The 23,739-nt window shown below is 39.5% G+C and overlaps 1 protein-coding gene and 1 non-coding gene across 4 annotated transcripts in view; one reads left to right on the plus strand and one right to left on the minus strand.

Moving 5' to 3' along the window:
* Positions 1–4,717: 4,717 nt before the first annotated feature.
* TRNAD-GUC (transfer RNA aspartic acid (anticodon GUC)) lies at positions 4,718–4,789 on the minus strand. The gene has a single exon. It is a non-coding gene; the product is annotated as a tRNA-Asp (tRNA).
* Positions 4,790–5,244: 455 nt separating this feature from the next.
* The window catches only part of LTA4H (leukotriene A4 hydrolase), a 28,489-nt gene continuing 9,994 nt past the window's right edge, over positions 5,245–23,739 (plus strand). For 2 of the 3 annotated variants that reach the window (XM_060165081.1, XM_060165083.1), the window contains exons 1-11: positions 5,245–5,466; positions 9,838–9,968; positions 11,405–11,525; positions 13,829–13,897; positions 16,247–16,351; positions 18,004–18,056; positions 20,717–20,789; positions 21,060–21,200; positions 22,282–22,305; positions 22,798–22,868; positions 23,324–23,435. In XM_060165081.1, coding sequence (XP_060021064.1) covers positions 5,308–5,466; positions 9,838–9,968; positions 11,405–11,525; positions 13,829–13,897; positions 16,247–16,351; positions 18,004–18,056; positions 20,717–20,789; positions 21,060–21,200; positions 22,282–22,305; positions 22,798–22,868; positions 23,324–23,435 — 1,059 coding nt within the window. In that variant the 5' untranslated portion in view covers positions 5,245–5,307. The remainder of the gene's footprint in view (positions 5,467–9,837; positions 9,969–11,404; positions 11,526–13,828; positions 13,898–16,246; positions 16,352–18,003; positions 18,057–20,716; positions 20,790–21,059; positions 21,201–22,281; positions 22,306–22,797; positions 22,869–23,323; positions 23,436–23,739) is intronic. The other variant, XM_060165082.1, reaches the window with a different exon arrangement.

A 23,739-nucleotide genomic window follows, 5' to 3' on the forward strand; every position in this document is an offset into this window, starting at 1 on the left:
AACCATACCATGAGTTTTTTGAGTTTCCTTCCGGAATATTTTACATAGGTATGAGCAAACTTTACATATATTCTCCTTCTCCCTTTTATATAAAAATAGGCAGTCATCCATAATCTTATTCTGTCGGACTCCCTGACCACACACAAGCCCTTATCTTTCCAGTTATGGACCCTCATTCCAACCGTCCTCTGGCCTGCCAGGAACTCTAATCCGCTGCCTCTACCTCTTCATGGTCTCTCACACCTCTGGTGTCTGCACCTTGCCACGCTTCACTAAACCACCCCTAGGCAGCCACATCTACCCAAAAGGTAGAGAATATCTAGTGCAGATTAGATTAGAAAGAATGCTCTAGCAGAAAACACAAGACAGGGGGAAGAAAGCCGATCTGATAACTTTTTTCAAACTTAGGCAATAGTCCACAATAAAGTGGTGACAAATGGATGGACAAAAGTAAGTATCTGGGGCAAAACTGATAAACCCATCCAACAGAGACCAAGTGTCCTGGTAAAGACTGAGTTCCCAGGAGATGATAGAAAACCCAAAATAACTGTCTTAAACCAAGTAGAAATTATTTCTCTCTTAAGGAGAGGAAATCCAGTCCACAGGGGCCTTCCACGATCACCAGAGACCTGGCTACCTCCAGCCCATAGCTCCTTCTATGCTGCTACTTCACCATCCTCGCAATGGTTCCAACCTCATGATACAACGTGATAGTTAGAGCTTTAGCCATCAAGTCTGCATTCCAGATAGCAGAATAGGCAAAGCGTTTATTAAAGAAATCCCTGTTAAGGACACTTCCTAAAAGTCATAACTGACAATTCTGCTTACCTTCCATTGGCCAGAACTTAGTTATATGGCCATAACTTCAAAGAAGTCTGGGAAACGTAGTCTTCTGGGAGGCCACGTATCCAGCTAAACACTGAAGGTTTTACTACTAAAAATGAAAAGGAATATATCCATTGGGGAACAGCTAATGGTCTCTACCATGTCAGATGTATTACGTGGATTTTAGATTCTCTACCCCCAGAATTGTTCTTTCCCAAACACATCTCTGCTTTTTGCCCCATGACTTGATTCTTTTCTTTAATTAATTAATTAATTTTTGGCTGCGTTGGGTCTTCATTGTTGCGTGCGGGCTTTCTCTAGTTGCGGCGAGAGGGGGCTATTCTTCGTTGCGGTGCGCAGGCTTCTCATTGCCGTGTCTCCTCTTGTTGCGGAGCACAGGCTCTAAGAGTGTGGGCTTCGGTAGTTGAGGTGCGAGGGCCATGCCTTGATTCTTGCTACTATTTCTACCTGGAAAGCTGCCCACCTTCCATTCCCCATGCTCAATCCTACAGCCCTTACCGCTTTTCCTATTAAAATCCTGCTTGTCCTTCAAGCGTCATCTCAAATGCTACACCATCCATGTTGTTATTCTTGACCTTCCCTAAAGGGAAAGAACCTGTCCCTCTAGAACTTCATTTATAGTTCTCCTTGGGCCTTGGCCTTCATCTCAACATCATGCTATCTTAGGTCATTGGCATAGCTTATAACAGAGTGTAAATTATCCAGCAGGTAGGACAGAAACTCCCCTCACTCTATTCTAGGTAACACAGTGTAGTAGAACATACTTAATATCTGCAAACTGTACTGACTATTTAAAGAAGGGAAAGGTCTATGTGAAGTAAGGGGGAAAAGAAATGAGAAGTCTTTATACCCTTTTAAGGAAAGTGTTAATGCACCAATTGCAATTCCCTGAATTTCCTGAATGTAAATGCATTTCAAAACATATGATCATTGCTAATGTTGCAGACTCTTTTTAGAGGCCTAATTTAGTGTGATTTGCTTCTCATTTCCCAGGTCTTCCTAAAAACTCATGCTAACAAAACAAGGGGAAAATACGTATTAAAATTATCAAAATAGACAAAATAAAAGCCAGCCGAAATAATGGTACTAGCTAACACATAACAAAGGATTATTCTAGGCCAAGCACAGTGCTGAGCATTTCACAGACAGGATCTCATTTCATCCTTTCAACAACCCCATAAGGCAGAGGTATCTCAATTGTCCTGAGGGGACTGAGGCCTAGAGGGATTAAGTAACTTTTCAAGGTAGAGTCGCAGGGCAATAGAGCTGAAATACCTCCTGCTCATATGGCTCTGTAAATACATGTGCATTTCTTTTCATAAAACTTTATGTAACTCATCTTTTTCATCCTTAATAAAATCTCCTTTTGATGGGAGCTTGGGATTAGCAGAGGCAAACTATTATATACAGGATGGATAAACAACAAAGTCCTACTGTATAGCACAGGGAACTATATTCAGTATCCTGTGACAAACCGTAATGGAAAAGAATATGAAAAAGAATATATATATAAAACTAAGTCACTTTGCTGTACAGAAGAAATTAACACAACATTGTAAATCAACTATACTTCTATAAAGTTAAAATCTCCTTTTGTATATACACCCTGATATTATCTTTATTTTATAGAAGCATGGAAAGCTTCATTTTAAAAACTCAACCCACCATTGGATATGAATAACCCTCCTGTTGTGTGTGAATTGTCAATTTTGTACCCTCTATATTTGGGAGTCAGTGGCATCTTAGAAAACAATTCCTATTGCATATCTATCTTTTGATTCATCTATTAATCAGTTTGAGGAATTCATTTGTGGTTGTCTGTGGATATCTCTTCTGGAACACAGAGGCGTAAACTCTGTGGGTTACTGGTAATCAATAATGGAAGATGATGATATTGACATTCTTTTATTAAAACAAACAAACTATACTTTCTCCAGTAGGAAGATAATTTGATTGTGTATTCTTCTACTAAATCAATTCTACTGCATATTTGTCACCCTAGATTTGGTGACACCAGGAACACTTTTAGGCCTCAAAAAGTGTTTGCTAACATCAATCATGCCATGGGTTCTTAGGCCCTATGGAATTAGGATTTATGCACGTGTAAGGTATCCCATGTCATAATTTAGGATGTTTTTATTTTGTTTTCCTCTGGCTTACAGGGGCCAACACAAGGATACCCAAATGTATAGCCTCTCTTTCTGTTGCTGAGGTCAAATTTAATTGTTAGATCACTTTTATATAGAATGGAGTGATGCAGCACTTTCCAACTGCTCAATTCATCTTCCCTAGAAATCTTTCACCTCTAAACATGTTCAAGTTTCCCTCTCCCTAAAAACATAAAAAATGCTTTCTCAGCACCATACTCCTCCCTATTCCTCTTTTTTTCTTCCCTTCTCACACTGGCCACACGTCTTGAGAGAACAGCCTCTGCCCTATTTCCTCTCTGCTCTTTTATTGCTCAGTCACTGTTCTGTGGCGCCCACCTTCAACTAAACCACAAAAGTCAACAAAACCACCATCTTCCCACCTCCATCCCACTGCCAAATCCAAGGAAGACTTTTTACTTCTTATTGTAATAGCCCTCTAGGCTGTATTTGACATTGCTGCTTGGTTCTTTCTAGTTTATTTCATGAGTTCCTCTTACTCTAGCACCACCCACCCCCCTTTTAAATAAAATTTCAGCTTTATTGCGGTATAAATGACAAATAAAATGTTAAGATATTTAAAGTGCGCGTCGTGGTGACTTGTTTTACGTATACATTGTGAAAGGATTTTTCCCATCCTCTAGCCTTTTTTTCTTAAATTCTGGTGTTCTCCCAGCTTCCCACCTGTTTTCACTGCTCTTTTTACACACTGTCCTTGGGCTGAGTTTACCCACTGTCATAGTTTCACCCACCACATTATGTGATACTCTCATATCTACCTGAAACTTCCCCAGGGCTACTGACTTAAATACCCAAGTGTCTCAAGGACATCTCCACTCTGACTCCCATACATTCTCAAACTCCATTTGTCCCAAATTAAACTTAGAGCTTTCCCACCTAAATCTGTCCTCTTCACGTAGTCTCTTCCTTTATTTAATGATTATCCAGCCACTGAAGCCAAGAATCTGAGAAATCATCTTAGGCTCCTTCTTAATGTGAAATCACTTATCTCTTAAGTATTCCCTCCATTCCTTCCTCTCTATCTGTACTTATTACATATTACATACTACCTATGTCAGGCCCCCAGCATCTTCTTCCTGGACTATTTTAACAGTGGTTTCCCAACTCTCCTGACTCTGGTTTTGATACCTCATACCCATTCTCTGAACACTACCACTGTTCCTTTGATAACATGAATCTGACCATGTCACTCCCCTGCTTAAAATTCTTCAATGAGTCCCCCATTCATGCATTCAAGATTAAAGGTCCAGCGGTTTAAGGTCCTTTGACACGCGTGCTTTTCCAATTTTGCCAGTTTCAACTCTGAGGTCCCATTTTTTAGGCAAGTCGTCCTTCAACCCTTCCTCACTTCCAGGATGTCCCAGCTCTGCACTCCCCTTGCGGCCACTGCACACTCATATCATAGAATTCTCTCATTACAGTATACTGAGGTAATCCTTCTAAGTTTCTAAGGCGGGAATGTGGCTGATTTCCATTTTAGATCTCCAGGGCCTGGAAATGTACATAATGAGCACTAAATAAATACTTGTTGAATGACAGAACTGAGCTCACTTGTACTGGGTTGCCAACATGGAAGCAGTAACAAAACAGCTTTAAAATCTAAATCTTGACGTTGACTCTTTCTTTCACAATTGCTTTTGAAATGTTTGTATGAACATTTTCGTTTTATTAGCGAGGGGGAAAAAAAAAAAACACTCCCGTGCCTCCCCGTCGGGGAATCGAACCCCGGTCTCCCGCGTGACAGGCGGGGATACTCACCACTATACTAACGAGGAACTGCACGAACGCTAGTTTTCTGGGAGGCCTCTTATCTCTTTTTACCCCGCCCCTTCCTTGCCATTTGCAACTACCAGTAGGCCTGATATTCTTCTACTGCTATTGCAATTTCCAGAGAAGTTGAATGGAACTAAAATGGAAGCGTTCAGTTTGATCTCCCCGCCGCACTTAATTCCATCGGCTTACCCTTCCTCTAACTTCTACTCCCTTCCTTTTCCTCCCCCTCCTCTTCCTCCCCCTTCGGGAGCTATATCAACACACCTCTGCACCCCTCAACACACACACTCCCAGAGAGCAAAGCGCACGCCTTGTCGCGCTGCACCACGGGACTTGTAGTTCCATCCATGCCGTACCGCACTCTCCTCCGACTTTAAGGAACTTCCTTTCCCGGCGGGCGCCGCGAACCCCTCCTCCTCAGCTTTACCTCCCTCCCGCCTTCTCTCGCTCTCAGTCGAGTAGTCAGTCTGGCAGCTGAGTGTTGGGGTGCTGATCGCGTGCAGCGGGACTCCGCACAGCCATGCCCGAGGTAGTGGATACGTGCTCCCTGGCCTCCCCGGCGTCCGTCTGCCGGACCAAGCACCTGCACCTGCGCTGCAGCGTCGATTTTACTCGCCGGGTACTGACCGGGACCGCCGCACTCACCATCCAGTCCCAGGAGGACAATCTGCGCAGCCTGGTACGGTGGGACAGGCTCCCAGTGCCCGCCTCTCCCCGGCCACCTGCCTCTCGTCTCTCACCCCGCTTCGGCCCCTTCCCGGTCCCACACCCCCGCCTGCTTTGCGCATCCCTCGGTGCTCCTCCGCAGCCTGCAACCCGTGTTCTGCACCTCCTCTTCAGCCCACACTCATTTCTCAGCGTCCCCTTCTTCAGCCCCCACGAACCCCATTTCGATCCCTCCCAACCCAACTTGAGTCTCTGCAGTCCTTCCTCACCCACTACGTATACCTGCCTTCTCCTCCACCCCTTCCCCCAAAGCCTCCTTCCCAGTCCCTGGACACATCCCAGGGCCCATTCCACGCCCCGCTTCTCACCCAGGGCTCAAGTTTCATTTTAGCACGAATCCCTCTTCCCCCGCTAATCCTAGTTCCCAGCGCTAATGCCCCCTGTGGTCTCCCCATATCCTCGGCCTGCAGCCCAGAACTCCCTCCTCAGGCCCCAGAATTCTTCCAGTCCCCAATGCACCTTCCTCAGTCCACAGTCTCAGCTAAGTCTCGGGCCCTATATCCTGCCGATTCTCCGTCCCACCTTTCCCTCCCAGGCCCCTTTATTTCAACCCTCAGGTCTGCCGGATACGACCGATCACCGTCTCCCTGCCAGTTCTCAACCGCCCGAGAGAATTCCCAGCCCTGCTTTGATACTTGCAGTCTCTACTTTCTAACTCCAGATGCACCTCTCTCCGGGTTCATGGTCCTTCCTACCTTTGATTCTTATCACTCTTCTCTTCTAATAATTTAAGCTCTTCAAGCTTCCTAAGGATGTCTCAATACAATTTATTAATAGTTGGTTCCCAGAAGCAAATAATATTGCGCTTCTTAGAAAATGACTTCTACAAGCTCTCTAGCCACTTGAATGACGAAAGACTTGTTTAGATTTGTGGAATGTTATTAAATTATTTTATCTGTACAACATAACCTGTTTTCAGTGTTCTTACTCAAATTGTCTGATAGTATTTGGATTGTACCTATCACCTGAAGAATTTCATAGATAAGTATTTTAGAAATAAGAGGAACAAGAAAAGGCCAGTCACAGTGTATTTTGCATAGAGTAGTATGGCGATAGCTACCAAAGCCCAGCAATAAGCAATCAGATAAGGTATGTTGTAGACTTGATGGAGGGTAATGAATAAAGTCAGTTAATTGGGCGTAATAAGTTTAGATAAGAGTTGGTGGTTTTCATGATTTATTCCTGCTTGAGTAATAGGCCTGTATTTTGAGTTCATTAATATGAACTAATATAGCATGTAACTTTCTTACTTTGTGATTTAGCAATTTGCTAGACTAATTATGATTTGAAAAATAGGTTGACTCCTCTGTGTATTGATTTGCAGTCACCACAAGTACTATAAGGAAAATAAATAATTAAAGCATTATAAGCAAGATGATAACTATTTCCCTATAGGCTGTACTTTGGTCTGCTTCAAGTGCCAGGCTATCGTTTATTGCAGACAGCTTTGCCCAGGCAGGATCAGCTGAACTGAAGTCCTGTTTCAATGCAATATTTCTTTTTATTACAAGAAAGTGAATTTTGATAGTTTATCACTGCTTAATATGACCTTGCACTCTCACTTACTTATAAAAGTAAAACCTTTACCTCTGTTCCATGAGTAAGCAAGAGTCAGGGCGCTTAAATTTTGAAAAGAATGTCCCTTCAGTGTCCCAGTCTAAAAACCTGCCTGTTTTTGCATTCCCCAAATCTCAAGAGAAGATTTTTAAATTACTAATTCCAACTTGTCAACTATCCAGTTTCCTTTGTTTTTCTTTCTTATTAGTATTATTGATCAATTGCTTAATAACATGTATCAGTGAAATTTGAAGGGAAATTTCTTAAGTAATTTGGGAGTGATAGCTGAGGTCAGGACTTGAGATATACAGCTTAAACATTGCATTTTCTATTTTCTCTTGGTCCAGGACTTGCTTCATGCATCACTTGGCACGTGCTGTTTCTCCGGCACTGTGTTAAACCCTGGGAATGCAAGCCTAAGTAACTTTTTAAGTAACTTTTTAAGAACCCTCAGTCTAATGGAGAAATAAATCATTATAATGTGGTACAGTAAGTGCTACTGGAGAGGGTCGGGCCAACTGCTATAACAAACACAGAGAATATGAAAATGGTTTCACAAAAAATAGGTATAGTAGTCTTCTGATTCAGAACAGATTTAAAAAGTTTAGGAAATACAGAAAATAGAATGTGTTCCACTGGGAAATGACCCAAATAATTCACCCTTATGGTTATGAGTAGTATAAACATAAGTAGTTTATATACATAAGATACTCCAAGTTTTTACAACAAATCAGATATTCAGAAATAGGTGCCAAAATATAACAAAGGAGTAACTTATTCTTAAGCTATAAAATCTAATATTTCTGAATATGCAAATGCAGGAAGATATATCAGTCTAATGTAGAGTAAGGGCAACAGTTGAGGGACCCCCAAAAAAGAGAGTACCCCAAAAGAAATAATTGCCCATTGGGAGGGAAACAGATGATACTCATAACAAATTTGGCTGCTCTTAAAAAAAAGAAAGGGAAAGAATAATACAAGCAGGATGGAAATTTCTTCCCAACCAAAAATTGTTGACTCTAGAGAGATAATAAAATTGTTAAAATTTCCTGAGCTTATCACCACAGTTAACTGATACAAAAGAAAGGTGACTGGAAAGTGGCTGTTTCTTGGCAGTCTAACTCCTCATGCTATTCCAGGCCAGGTTTCAAGGGAAAGATGCCAGAGGTAGGAAGGTTAGTGAGCAGCTCTAATAGTCCGGGGCCTGACCTAGGGTGGTGATAGAAGAAAAGAAAAAGCATGAGGACAGTGTAAAAAACTTGTTAACTGGCTATGCAAGATTGGGAAGTGGGATCAGTTGGGGATTAGTTGAATGTTTGAAACCTCAGGTAAGTTGAGGAGTTCCATCAACAAAATAGAGAAATCAGCAGAGAGAGCAAACTTAGGGGACACAGTGGTGGCTTTGTTTTTAGAATTTCTAGAAGCCTATTGAATATGAGATGACATTTCCCATGGAAATGTCAAGCAGGCAGAGATATCTGCTGAAGTCCTGGGCAGGGGATGAAGCTATGAAATAGACTGGTAGTCATCTGCACAGAGGTTCTAGGTGAAGATGTGGGCATGAGTGAGAACTAGGGAATGAAGAATACGGTAAGAAAACCAAAAGGCCAAGGCTAGCGCATAGGGACATATCCATATTTAGGAGTTAGAAAGGAGGGGGAGGAAAAAAGCATTAGACAAGGAGGAGAACCATTGATGTGTAAAGTCAAAGCAGCCAAGGAGAGTGCTTCAAACAGATGCTGCGGTCCATTAGGGCTATGAGCGGCAGAGGTCAAGGTTACTGAACAGAAAAGACCTGGTGTTCAGGAGGACTTCCCTTTCTGTGGCAGAGGAGCTAGAAGACGGATTGAAGAGGGGGAAGGGAGGAGAGATTGATGAGGAATTGGAAAAAGCAGCCATAGATTGCCCTTGAAGATTAAGAAAGGAAGGAGAAAAATAGAATAATTAGAGTGACAGAAGGATCGAGTGAAGTTTTAAAAATAATATGGAAGGCTGGTTTAGGTTGATTGGAAACAGTCTTGTGGTGTAGGAAGATTGAAGATTCTAGAAAAGTAGTTGAGAGATAATGAAAGGGTATGGTTTCTAGGGCACAGATAGAGGATTATTGGGATGGAAAATCCTCAGACACTTGCTGACCCCCCCTTCCTGCCCAGAGCAGTTGTCTTTAATCGGCCATAGCAAGTAGATATGCTCTCCCACTCCTCTATAGGGTCATTTGGTTAGAGTTGCCATACCAAGTTGGGCTTTTTCTAGATACACAACAGCAGTGAGGTACAGTCTACTTATTCGCCTAACAGGTTCCAACGCTTGTTTTAATTTGGGGATATATGAAAGTAGTACAGAGCAGTAGGACTATATGAATTCCAGGAGAAATATATGGCAAGATATATTGAGGAGTCATGATGAAAGAAACAAGTTATAGATGGATTTTTTTCCTAGTAGAGAAGTTAAGTTTTAGGAGACAGAAGCAAAGGTGTTTTAATTTAGATCTGACTTTTACTTAAAGCTGGAAATGTGTGACTGTCCCAGAATTACCTAACGATATATATGCAAATCTTAGAGCCTCCCAAAAATTTAGGGAAGTTTAAAGTCCCATGAATTGGGACCTATGCTTTCAACTCCTTTAATTCCTGTCTTTCACTATCTTACTCTCCCTAAGCAACTAGTTCTACTCTGTAGTCATTGTAGTTAGCCTATATGCTATATTAGTTTTCTCTGGTACCTAAAACTATATTCTTATCATATAAAAATATTAATTTAATTCTAGACTCTGGATACAAAGGACCTTACAATAGAAAAAGTGGTCATCAATGGACAAGAAGTCAAATATGCTCTTGGAGAAAGACAAAGTTACAAAGGATCACCAATGGAAATCTCTCTTCCTATTGCTCTGTGCAAGTATGAATGTTCTCATCTTTCTCTTTTATAGCTAAATAAGGGGGATACATATTTTTATTTAATTTGGATTTTTTTTCATTTCCTATTTTCAGTTTGTGTGTATGTAGTAACTGATACACCACTCCTACCAATCTGCTGTTCCGATTGAAGCTTATAGTGAAAATTATATGTTCTTAAGATATTAAAGAAATTCATCGTATAAGATACTCCAGAATAGGACTTTTGATAACTGTTAACTTCTTTACTCATCATTTTAGTGATACCTAGAGTGATGGTGGGAGCATGCCACTTAAGGAGCATTTCAGGGTCACCTGGGAAGCTTTACAAGCTGCACACTTTTCACCTTCTCCCAGAGGCCAGCCACTTTTATTAGTGGAATAACAACAGTGGCAAACATAGAACCATTTCTATGTACTTAAAAAGTGCTGGAAATGTATTCTTTCATCTAATCCTTATAGTAACCCTTTGTGGTATGATCTGCATTTTATAGACGGGGAAAGGGAACCTCAGAGAGAGAAGGTAACTTATTTAAGAAAGTGGTAGCCAGAGCTGTCATATTGGGAGTATATCCCACTCCAAGATATACTGGGGAGGGAAAGAAGGGTGGGAAACCATTGGCCTAGAACAAGGTCAATCTACCCCATCTTTCAGCGGTCAGTGTTTTCATGCATTCTCTTCCCATTTAAGAAAAAGAAAGGAAACTCTCACACATAATTTGTGAGATCTATCATTAACCATACTGTACAGATGAAGCAACTACCGCATAGGGAGGTCAAATAATTTGTCTAAATTCACAGCACCAGTTAGTGGTAGATTCAAGCACAGGCACAGCCCCTGGTCTCCAGGGCTCTTGCTGTTTCCTCGTTAACAGTGCCGCCCAATCTATCTGGGGTGAAGGACCAGTTTTTGTTAGTTCCAGTCCGCCACAGGCTGATACTTTTGTGAAATGCAATAAGAATGAATTCCTAGGAAGAAGAGATTAAATACAAACACATACATCATATTATAGGTTCAACAGACATAAGAATTTATTCTCAAGTTCTTGACTTAACTTGTCCAGTAACAGTTTTCAGACTAGCACTGCCCTGTGTTATGCTCCGGCACCCACCACGGTGGTAGCTGAAGTTCCAAAATTATTTCTTCTACCTTCCCACCACTATAAAAGATTACATGACATCACAGAAAAAAAGTTGGGCTATTCAACTAATATTAGTTCCTGTTACATCTTCATAAGCAGTTACCATGTAGAGAAAAGAACCCACAGGCTGGCATTCAGGTAGGAATATGGGAGGCAAACATTCCTAAAACTTACTCTCAATCAGTGATGAGACCTCACAAAATATTATTTATATTATTTGTGTTATTTATGTACTATGAATTCAAATTTTAGTTAGATTGAATTGTACTCTACTAATGTATTTGTTCCTTTCATACAGAAATCAAGAAATTGTTATAGAAATTTCTTTTGAGACATCTCCAAAATCTTCTGCTCTTCAGTGGCTCACTCCTGAGCAAACTTCTGGGAAGGAGCACCCCTATCTCTTTAGTCAGTGCCAGGTAAAAAGGACTTGGAATGATTTATTATCCCCAGTTCATGCAGTTGAATGAAGCAAAGTAGACAGTGGTCTTATGGATACATGGGTCTTACCTAAGATAGTACTTTATTTTATCTTATATTATTAAAACTACATATATTTTCATTTATACCTGTCATTATTGACACATTCATATATTACTTTTAAAAAGAAACTTCCTTCAAATTTGAAAACATGTCTACCTAGATTGGACCATCTAGGTCATATTTATATTCACATCCTCAGCACCTAGCATAGAACTTGGCATAGAGTGAGAACTCAATAAATGGTCATAAAATGAAAGGAAAACACTGTTAAACAAAGTAGGTACCGGTTATGAAAATTGCTAACAATAAAGAAGGGGAAAGGGAAAGATCAGATTTCCCATTCCTCTCCAATCACCATTGCCCAGAGGTAACCATTGAGTTGGCATGTAGCCTTTCCAGATTTTTCTTATACATTTACAAGTGTACATATTATGTAAATATATTGAATGTACCTTTAAAATATGATATGATTTAGACTACATCTGTTTTCTGTTTAACAACTAAGAATAAAGAACCACGTACAGACAATCTGTCACAAGGATAATAAGTATCAAACTTTCTTCTGAAAAAAAAGACTAATTCTTTTAGTAATCAAATAGTTTACAATTAAAGGAACTCGCTTCATTAAACGTTGACTGTATTTCCAAGCACTGTATAAGGTACTTCACATATTTAATCCTTTTAATATTCCTCTGTGATAGATACTATGGTAGGCTCACATTTGAAAACAAGTCTATCAAAAAGGAAGCAATGTTGACACCTGTATAGACGTGTTTACTTTCTATTGCCAATTGAAATTTTTTTTTTTCTAAGAAACTCATAGTTCACTAATCTGGAAGAGATATCATGTTCTAGGCAAGAATGTACCAATTATGTAGTCTCTGTCTCTTACCTGATTTTCATCAGTAATTCGTATGGAATGTCCGTTGGCAAGAAATGCAAGATTTGTGAGTCAGAAGAATGTGAATTTTGAACATACTATTCCATTTCTTGTTGGACACAGTTTTTGAAACAGAGAAAAGAGATTTCAGTTAAATGAAGAAATTACTATAGTTGATAGGAAGCAGGTAGACATGATTTTGTGTGATGAGTTTGCTTACAGCCGTTCTCTATGCATATTTTTCTGGGTTTGGTCTTATCGAGTGAAATACATATAAACCCCACCCCTGGCATTGCTGAGCCACATAACCAGGGACCTTTAAGGAACCCTAAAGGCATATGGTCTTGGAAACTTATTTTGGGAGAGAGAACCAGGTGGTTCTTCTAGTTCTACTTAATCCATCTAGAGATCGTTTGGGATTTCCTATCTATGAAGAATCTATTAGATTTGAAGTGAAAAGTGCTGGAGTTTGAGGATAGAAGGAAGTTTGCAGAGGCGTGAAGTAGGTCTGGGATTTATAACAACTTCAGAGAGAGATGTTAGTATCAGTGTTCCTTTAAGTCAGTAGACCATCTCAGTGAGGTTGGGATTCCTTTGCTCACCAGCAATAGATGCAGACTTATCTGTAAACAGGCCAGGGTATAAAATCATAGGTACTCTGGTCATTCTTAATGGAACTGATCTTTATGACAGATTGATACGGAAGCAAAGAAACACTCTACATATTATGTGAATGAATATGTCTAGATAGTATTGAAAGAGACTTTTCTTTCTCCTTCCTTGTCTTCCTAGTGTTTACTTTCAAAGTTTGCTGCAAGATCAAAATGTCAAGACTCTAACCACATTTCCCAAGCAGAGTTCCTTAGAACACTGGCGCCCCATTAGACGTTAATAATTAACCAGAGGAAAATGGGTTTTGTGTTGAAATAAGTATGAGAATTCGAACAGGTTTCCTTATTATCGGTCTTTTCAGAACCTTCAGGAGGCTAATGTTCCTAGTGACTCTCCCAGGCATGCTATATGCCATGGTTCTCAAATTTACTTCACCAAAGAGCCCTTTTTTGTCAGGGTTCCTAACAGCTTCTCACTGGGCACTACCATTACTCAGGAATCACTGCCTAACATTGCTTCATGCATCAGCTGAAATGTGAAGGTTGACCGTTACATTAAAAGGGAAAACCAGATTTTTTTAATCCACAGATCTACTTTTGCTACTTTAAAAGAGGTGAAGAAATGTGAGACATTTTGATCTTTAAAAAGAATGTGTCTAAGAACAATGCTGCAATTGTCATGATTTCTTAATGACTTGATTTATGAGACAGGGAAATAGCTGTTTCTTTTTTTTCCTCCCTCTCCCAGGCAATCCATTGTAGAGCAGTTCTTCCCTGCCAGGACACTCCTTCTGTGAAATTAACCTACAGTTCAGAGGTAAACATCACTGAAATTATTCACTGAATTAAATGATCCATACAATTATTTTAATAGGGATTACATTAAATCTGTGGATTTCTTTGGGTAGTATGGACATTTTAACAATATTAATTCTTCCAATCCATGAACACGGGATATCTTTCCAAAATGATCCATATAAGTAAATGTGGTATAAATGATAAGCAGAGATAAGAATTGAATTTTTTTTTTTTTTTTTTTTTTTTGCGGTACGCGGGCCTCTCACTGTTGTGACCTTTCCCTGTTGCGGAGCACAGGCTCCGGACGCGCAGGCTCAGCAGCCATGGCTCACGGGCCCAGCCGCTCTGCGGCATGTGGGATCTTCCCGGACCAGGGCACGAACCCGTGTCCCCTGCATCGGCAGGCGGACTCTCAACCACTGTGCCACCAGGGAAGCCCAGAATTGAATTTTTATAGCTAGAAATACTTTACTTAATTAAATTCTACCTGAAATATGTTAGAAAAAGGCTATGGATCCCATTTTGAATCTCTGTTTTAAAGGCAGTTGCAAACATAAGTATAAAAAAAAGGGGCGTCAGGGACTTCCCTGGCGGTCCAGTGGTTAGGACTCCACAGCCGGGGGTGCAGGTTTGATCCCTGGTCGGGGAACTGAGATCCCACATGGTGTATGGCGCAGCCAAAAAATGAAATGAAGTAAAATAAATCATTCTGATTTTAAAAGGAATTCAGAATTCTGGACCTAAGAACAAGAATTTGGGAGCAACTCTTTTTAACTTAAAAAAATTGACATTTGTAGGATTAAAGTTTCTATAAATGTACTTTACAGCCTTGTAAATGTCTATCTAGGTATCCTAATGGGCATATATTGCAGACTTATCTGTATACATTTCCAACTTATTCTTGTTGTAGGTACTGCTAATCCTTTTAGGAAAAGGTAGACTATAATTAATAAATAAATACTATCCCAGAGGCTAGACTTACTTAGACCAGGCAAATAGAATTGAGGACCAACCTGTATTTATGGGGCCTTCTTGATTCCCATAATCGTTCCACAACCAAACCACCCCTAGCATAGTGCTGCAGAAAACTTTACTTGGAGGCCAAGAATCCCAGGACTCTGGTGCTTTGTGGCCACCTAGAGGGGTGGGATAGGGAGGGTGGGAGGGAGACGCAAAAGGGAGGGGATATGGGGATATATGTATATGTATAGCTGATTCACTTTGTTATAGAGCAGAAACTAACACACCATTGTAAAGCAATTATACGCCAATAAAGATGTTAAAAAATTTTTTTTAAAAAAAGAATCCCTGGACTCTTCTCCACCACTTAATAACTGCATGACCTTGGGCAAGTCTTATGACCTCACAACCTCAGTTGTCTCATCTGTATAACCTATCACTGCCTAAATGAAGGGAGGAAGCAGAACCAAGGTACTTTCTGAATAGTTTTTAGCTCTAGGATCTATGGTTGTTGCAGCACTGATTCTGGAGGCCCTGATTCTGTGCCTGCTTCAGTAATAGCCTTGAGGACTGAGCCATGCAGGAAGAACATGAAAGCCTAGCATTGTTGGAATGGATGTTTGCTAGATCATTAACACTCAGGTGATGGTCCTTTATTCTGGCATTCATTAGAAGTAAGACTTGGAGAATCATGGAGATACGGTACACACTTAAGTGACCATACAGCTTGCCCCGTAAGGACCTTTTCCATACAAACTTCCAGAGAAAATTATTTCACATTTCTCAGCAATAAGTTTAAAAGTTTCTCACACTCATGACCCTTAAAAAGTAGAATTTGTAACTCCAAGTTTATGTTTTAAATATTAAATTTTTCAGAATTGTATTCTCTGATCTAAAGTGCGTATAGCATCCTTTTGAATCTCTTCTGAGGGTGTGGAGGGGAGCAGGGCCGGTGGCTACCATTGCCAGGCATGGTGCTGAGCTCTTCATTTATATTATTTATAATATAAATGAACAGTCCTACGAAGTATTGCAACAGTCCTACGAAGTATTACCCTCATTTGATGGGGGAAACTGTCCTACGAAGTATTACCCTCATTTGATGGGGGAAACTGAGGCTCGGGGAAGTTATTTGCCCAAGTGCATGAAGTTAGTAAGTGCAGAGCTGGGATTTTAACCTAGTTTCTACCAAATGCTCTTAATATGGATGGATGGATAGGTAGATATGTCACCAACATTTTTAAAGAAGCCAGTTTTACATATTGCCAATTCTATTTATAAAAGTGATACAGAGGAATGTATTGGGTTCATAGTCTATTGTATCGATAGTCAAAAAGCGGGGGGAAAGGTTATTTTACATAGAACTTTTCATGTATATCTTTATGTATATCTTTTCCTTCTCAATTAGGTGTCTGTCCCTAAAGAACTGGTTGCACTTATGAGTGCCATTCGTGATGGAGAAGGACCTGACCCAGAAGACGCGAGCAGGAAGATATACAGATTCAGCCAAAAAGTAAGATCTTAGGGTCTAGATTTTGTTTTAGGTGGTGGTGAGCTACAAATAGCTTTTACCCATCCAGAGAGCAAAATGGCTTTTGAAATATTTCAGAATTTAGAAAGCAGCTCCTGCTTTTTGTTTTCTTCATTTCTTTTTCTTTTGTGCTTTTAAAATATTTGGTTCTGCTCGCAGCGTTGTACTGAAGTCGGAGGGTGCTGGATAGGCACGGCAGGGGGCGTGCCTGATCCCATTTCCCTACATCCCAGTCAGTAGCAGGTTTCCTGTTTCTAAGTTACACTTTGACCTGCCCTGGTACCAGAGCTCGGGCGTGTGGTGGTGTATTGTTTACAGATAGAAGAGCTGTCTTAGACCAGAAAGCACTCTGTTACAGTACTTTTAAGTTAAAATTCCTAAGTAGCTGGTAGTTTGACTTGTATCTTTGACCTTTAATGAATTGTGTGTGTGTGTGTGTTTACTGATGCTTTTTATTTTTTTTATATATTTTTATTGGAGTGTAATTGCTTTACAATGTTGTGTTAGTTTCTACTGTACAACAAAGTGAATCAGCTATATGTATACATATATCCCCATATCACCTCCCTCTTGAGCGTTCCTCACACCCTCCATATCCCACCCCTCTAGGTCGTCACAAAGCACCGAGCTGATCTCCCTGTGCTATGCGGCTGCTTCCCACTATCTATTTGACATTTGGTAGTGTTTATATGTCAGTGCTACTCTCTCACTTCGTCCCAGCTTACCCTTCCCCCTCCCCGTGTCCTCAAGTCCATTCTCTAGTAGGTCTGCATCTTTATTCCAATCTTGCCCCCGGTTCTTCAGGACCTTTTTTTTTTTTTTTTTAGATTCCATATATATGTGTTAGCATACCGTACTTGTTTTTCTCTTTCTGACTTACTTCACTCTGTATGACAGACTCTAGGTCCATCCACCTCACTACAAATAACTTAATTTTGTTCCTTTTTATGGCTGAGTAATATTCCATTGTATATATGTGCCACATCTTCTTTATCCATTCATCTGTTGATGGACATCTAGGTTGCTTCCATGTCCTGGCTATTGTAAATAGAGCTGCGGTGAACATTGGGGTGCATGACTCTTCTTGAATTATGGTTTTCTTTCGTCCTCCTTAGCAGAACAGGTAACTAAGCCACAGTGGACAATTTTGCCCCTACCCCAGCTTCTGGGATTCCAAAACCTTCAGCACCCTCTCGTTGCTGGATTGCTTTGTATGTCTCTCAAATATACCAGGAGTGGTTTTAAGAAGGAATTTAAAACAAAGTTTTTTAATTCAAGAGAAAATGACAAGAAACTTAAAAGCATAGTTGCCTTTTTATATGTTAATTTTTGTGAAATGCTTAAAATGTACCTTGTAATACTATGTGCAATCATGTTTTTCACATTTCAGAGTCTTCCCTTGCTAATGGGATAAAAGGGAAATAGACGTTTTGAAATATCTTTACATCGCAGTTTTGAACTATTTGACCCCCTCAAAAATGAGAACCATTTGAGAAGTACAAAAGGAAAGTAATCCACACTAATGTTTGGAGATTTGAAAGGAAATTTACTGACTTCTGAATACGAACTGTCTTATTCTGTAATATTTTTAAACACTAATTCGAGCATTTGGTGTGTTTTTTTGCCACCTTTAGGTTCCGATCCCCTGCTACTTGATTGCTTTGGTTGTTGGAGCTTTAGAAAGCAGGTGAGCCTTTGAACACATTTTGAAGTTTATGAAAAGATTAAACCTTAGGTGTCTTGAACCTCTGTCAGGATTAATTGGTAGATCATTTTTGTATTTCTCAAGATATCAAGCCAACAGCTCTAGAAGCATTCAAATCTAATCATGAAATGTAAGCAACAAATTAATTTTAAATCAAAAAAATCTTTACCACTCATCCCTTAGACTTTCCAAGTATTATAGAATGAGCATGGTCTTACCTACCTTTATAGATCTGGAATCTAAGTTTGAACAAGTCACTTCTCATAACCTCCATTTCCTCATCCTTAAAATAATAATATCCCCTTTCCTACTTCATTGGGTGGTTATGTGCAACAAATGAGATAAATTATTTTAAAGCACTTGGAAACCTATAAATATTACAGAAATATAAGATATTTTGTTAAAATTTTACCAGCAGCTAGAGTGCCCTTCTTTCTTAATTTCTTGTTTGTTCTTATTTCTAAACAACTGAAAATTAAGAATGGCTATAGTAATCACATTCTTTAAATTGCCAGGGATGTGGACACAGTGGACAAATCAGGCAAATATAGATTCCAGGGCTTCCCTGGTGGCGCAGTGGTTGAGAGTCCGCCTGCCGATGCAGGGGACACGGGTTCGTGCCCTGGTCCGGGAAGATCCCACATGCCGCGGAGCGGCTGGGCCCGTGAGCCATGGACGCTGAGCCTGCGCATCCGGAGCCTGTGCTCCGCAACGGGAGAGGCACAACAGTGAGAGGCCCGTGTACCGCAAAAAAAAAAAAAAAATATATATATATATATATATGTAGATAGATAGATAGATAGATATAGATATAGATTCCAGTTCCAGCTGTAGCAGTTAACTATCTACATCCTTGGGCAACTCACCTCTCTGAGTTTAACCTTCTTCGCCTAAAAACTGGAAATAATCATGTTTACTTCAAGGGATTTTTGTGAGGATTAACAGACCTAACATATGTAAAGGTCCTGGCCTATAGGAGGCACTCAAAAATGATAATTATAATAATTGTCACAGCAGCTGACAGTTATCAGGTCTCATTAGGTACCAACTCCAAGGCATTATGCCCTTGAATTCTCACAACTCTGTGGAATGGATACAATTACTCTTTCTCATTTTACCAATAAAGAAACTGATGTTCGGTGAGTTTAAATAACTGGCTCAGAGTCACAGAGCTAGGAAATATCAGAGCTGGGACCCGTCCTAGACCATCTGACTTTAGAGCCCATGCAGCATAGAACTCTGCTCTCTGGAGTGGCAGCCACTAACCACATGAGGCTTGAGATGTGCTGGAAGTGTGAAATACACACCGGATTTCTAAAGACTTCATATGAAAAAAAAAATGCAAAATATTGCATTAATAATCTTTCATGCTGATTACATGTCAAAATGATACTATTTTGGATATATTGGTTTAAACAAAATATATTATTAAAATTAATTTCATCTGCTGCACTTTGCCTTTTTTAAAAAATGTGGCTACTGGACAATTTATAATTACACACGTGGCTCACATTCATTTATATTGGCTAGCACTGGCTACCACTGCTACTCACTGTGGTCTACAAACCAATAGCTTTGGCATCACCTGGGAGCTGGTTAGAAATGAAAGTCCTTGGGTCCTACCCCAGACCTACTGAATCAAAACTTGTATCTGAACAACCTCCCCAGGTAGTTTGTATGGACACTGAAGTCTGAGAGGCCCTGCCCTAGAAGCCACTGCCTCTCTGGGCCAGGATATCAAGGCAAAGACTTATTGTTTGGGGTTTGGCACTGCGTAACAGTTTTAAGATGAAATTTACATGAAAAAAATATTTTTGCGTTCTAGTCCTATACAAGTGATATATAGTTCTATTTGTTTCTTCTTTTTTTTATTGTGGTTAAAAAAAACCCACAAAATTTACTGTCTCAACCAGTTTTAAATGTATAGTTCAGTAGTCACTAGTGTTAAGTATATTCATGTTGTTGTGAAACAGATCTCCAGAACTTTTGCATCCTGGAAAACTGAAACTCTGTACCCTTTAAACAACTCCCATTTCCACCTCCCTCCAGTCCCTGGTAACCATTGTTCTATTTTCTGTCTCTCTGGGTTTGACTATTATATACCTCGTAAGTGGAATCGTAGAGTACTTGTTCTTCTGTAACTGCCTTATTTCACTTAGCATAATGTCCTTAAGTTTCTTCCATGTTACAGCATGTGACAGGATTTCCGTCTCTCTCTGTTTGTTTCTTCTTATTTAAAAGTGTTCAACCTTTAAGTACATAACAGAGTTTACATCCACCCCCTTCTGGAATAATCTCTCACTGAGCCGTGACTGGGTTTCTATAGTTGTAAGATTGAGGGAAGAAACTAGATCCCTACAGGTCTTACCAGAGCCAGTAAGCTAACCTTTGGGGGCGCTTCACATCAAGTTTTCATGTGGCCCAGACTGCACCCCCTTATATAGACATGCAGACTTATTACCTCATTTACAACAGGAGGTTTGCACCTCAGAGAAGCCGCTTAGCCTCACCTCCTCCCCATAAGCACGTAGTACATCACACTGCTTCTGTAAGGATTTGTGTACAACAGTTTAAATCGTTCCTAGAACCAGGTGAGTAATTTGCTTTGAATTTCATTTTTATTAAGCTTTTCCATTTTGCAGGCAGATTGGCCCAAGGACATTGGTGTGGTCTGAGAAAGAGCAGGTGGAAAAGTCTGCTTACGAATTTTCTGAGGTTCGTCATAAAGTTACCCTTTTTAATAACTGTGGTAGATGGTAGATTTAAGATTTTGAGTATGAAATGCGATGCTTTTAAGTAATGTGGTAAAAGAATCAAATAGTATATCTTATTTTAGGTGTTTGCAGTTGATGCATTTTTGGGTATCATTTTCATTTAAAATAAGCATCATTAATTCATAGCCTTCACAGAAAGTAATGTACACTTTAAAGAAATTTATTATGGCAATTTGTAAGACATACAAATATATATACATTAATTTTCCAGACTGAATCTATGCTTAAAATTGCAGAAGATCTGGGAGGCCCATATATTTGGGGGCAGTATGACCTATTGGTCCTGCCGCCATCCTTCCCTTATGGCGGCATGGAACATCCTTGCCTCACTTTTGTAACTCCTACTCTGCTGGTAAGTGTAAAGTTTTCTTCATTTGAAGTTGACTTTTCCTCAAACATAAACCTAGATATGAAGAGCCTTAGACTCCTAATAATAAAAAGACTTTTTTAAATAATAAAAGTCTTTTATTTATGTAACCCTTGTTTCTTATTTGATGCTTATTGTGGTTATTATCATCACCTCAACTTTCTAAAGAAAATAATTTGGCCATTTGGGAGAAAAGAACATAGTGTTCAAGGTGCTTTAGGATGCTGGGGGAGGAGGGCTATGTAACAACAGTCTATTGATGAATTGTGTGTCCAAAGAAACTATACCATTTACACTTGGCATATAGGTACTGGTTAAAAAACAAAGCAAAACTCAGTTTACCATAACTAGGAAAGAATTAGCCCACAGTATATAGCTATATTTTATATGCCTTTGTTCGCTACTTTAAACCCTTCCTAGAACCAAGTGAGTAATGGATTAGCAATTAAATAAGTAAAACACACTATAGGACACTACAGACTTTTCTTAAATATACTGCAGGTAATAAGGAGTGAATGAAGGCACCTAAGAGTGAATAAGAGTGGATATAAAAAAGTAGAAGAGGAGGGCTTCCCTGGTGGCGCAGTGGTTGAGAGTCCGCCTGCCTATGCAGGTGACACGGGTTCGTGCCCCGGTCCGGGAAGATCCCACATGCCGCAGAGCGGCTGGGCCCCGTGAGCCATGGCTGCTGAGCCTGCGCGTCTGGAGCTTGTGCTCCGCAACGGGAGAGGCCACAACACTGAGAGGCCCGCATACCGCAAAAAAAAAAAAAAAAAAAAATAGAAGAGAAGAAATGTTTCCTGCAAGTTAATTAGAGACAGGTATACTGGCTCCTGTGGTATTGGAAAAATTCCCAAGATTAGGGAGAGAAAGAATAATGCTATGTTTTAATCCTGCATTTAAAAAAATTTCTTCAGTACATGTTGCTTTTGAACTCTTTGGAGTGCCACAGCAGAAGTACAGTGGACCATAAATGCTGGAATACTATGTCTTGACATAGGCAGTCTTTTAGATATAGTCTGTAATTTGATTTCTGAAATATTAAGGTAATCTTCTTCTTTTTTAGGCAGGTGACAAGTCACTCTCCAACGTAAGTTAAAATTTATTATCATGGTCTTATCCTCAAGAAGTATTAAGTCAAGTGATTTTAAAATATCCATTGTGTCATTATATTGAAGACGTGATTATAAAAGATAACTTGGGGATTCTAGTTGCAAGACATTACTACATAATCAGTAGGATTTAACAGATTTAAGAACATTTTATGGTTTGATCTCTTCATATGTTTATGAAATATTTTTTAACGGAGTGATGTATCCATTTATTATTTTCTAAATAATATTTTGTTTCTAATTTTGTAAACTATACTATACTTTTTTTTATCTTTGGCTAAATTGTGATTTTTTTTTTTTGCTGAACTGAATAATTCCTTGAATATCTCAGCTAATGTTAAAAAAACTTGAACAATGTGGAAAAAAATAAATTGAACAACGTGGAATTGGAAGAACTAGAATGCTTACATAATGAGTTATTTTAGGTTAAGATAATCAATTTCACCATTAATCACTTCTATTTCCTTTAGGTTATTGCACATGAAATATCTCATAGTTGGACAGGAAATCTAGTGACCAACAAAACTTGGGATCACTTTTGGTAAGATTTATTATTATTATTTCTTTATTGGTTCTTGTTATTGATTTATTTCCCTGCCTTCCACCACCTTGAATTGTTTTGTTTGTATACCTTTGTTATCATCTCTTTGGTAGACAGGGATTTTTTTAAAAATTCTGTAATACTTATCACAATGTCAGGTAGAATAGAGGTTTTCAGTTGATGCTGTTTAGTTCCTGGTATGGTCACATTTTAATACATGGACACATAAAACCAGAGCCCTGGCTTCATTTTCCCTGCTTCCATCTTCTGGGCTGGGCTTCCCATTGTTCTGAAATGAATGCAAGGAAGCCACGCAGAGCAGTCTGCTTAGACTTGAGTATTCATACTTTACAATTGCTTTGCTCTGTAGAAACACCAAAAAGAAAATATCTTGTTGATTGCAGTGCCTTTTTCTCTCAGCTGTGTCAGTGTTTCTATTTTTCAATTATTTTCAGGTTAAATGAAGGACATACTGTATACTTGGAACGCCACATTTGTGGACGGTTGTTTGGTGAAAAGTTCAGACATTTTCATGCTCTGGGAGGATGGGGAGAACTCCAGAATTCGGTAAATGAGTCATACTTTTAAAAGTATTCATCCCAAGTTGTGTAGGTGTTCAAAAGTTCAGTTTGTAAAGCAGCTTTACTAAGTAGCAGTAAGAAAGTCATTTTTCCCCGTGTGGGAAATCAAGCAGATACTGGTATGATGTTCTCTTGTTACCTGTTAGTCATTATCCTGTGTAAGGTCATGTTCATGACCAGTAGGACCTCACTGGGGCTTTGCAATAATATAGTTGGTGACTCTGTTTGAATTTTATTTGGTGTATTTATGTCATTTTTAAATGCTCTCTCCTGAGAGCTGAATTTGCTAA

The sequence above is a fragment of the Lagenorhynchus albirostris genome, chromosome 11, assembly GCF_949774975.1.
Source record: "Lagenorhynchus albirostris chromosome 11, mLagAlb1.1, whole genome shotgun sequence".
In the NCBI taxonomy this organism is placed as follows: domain Eukaryota; kingdom Metazoa; phylum Chordata; class Mammalia; order Artiodactyla; family Delphinidae; genus Lagenorhynchus; species Lagenorhynchus albirostris.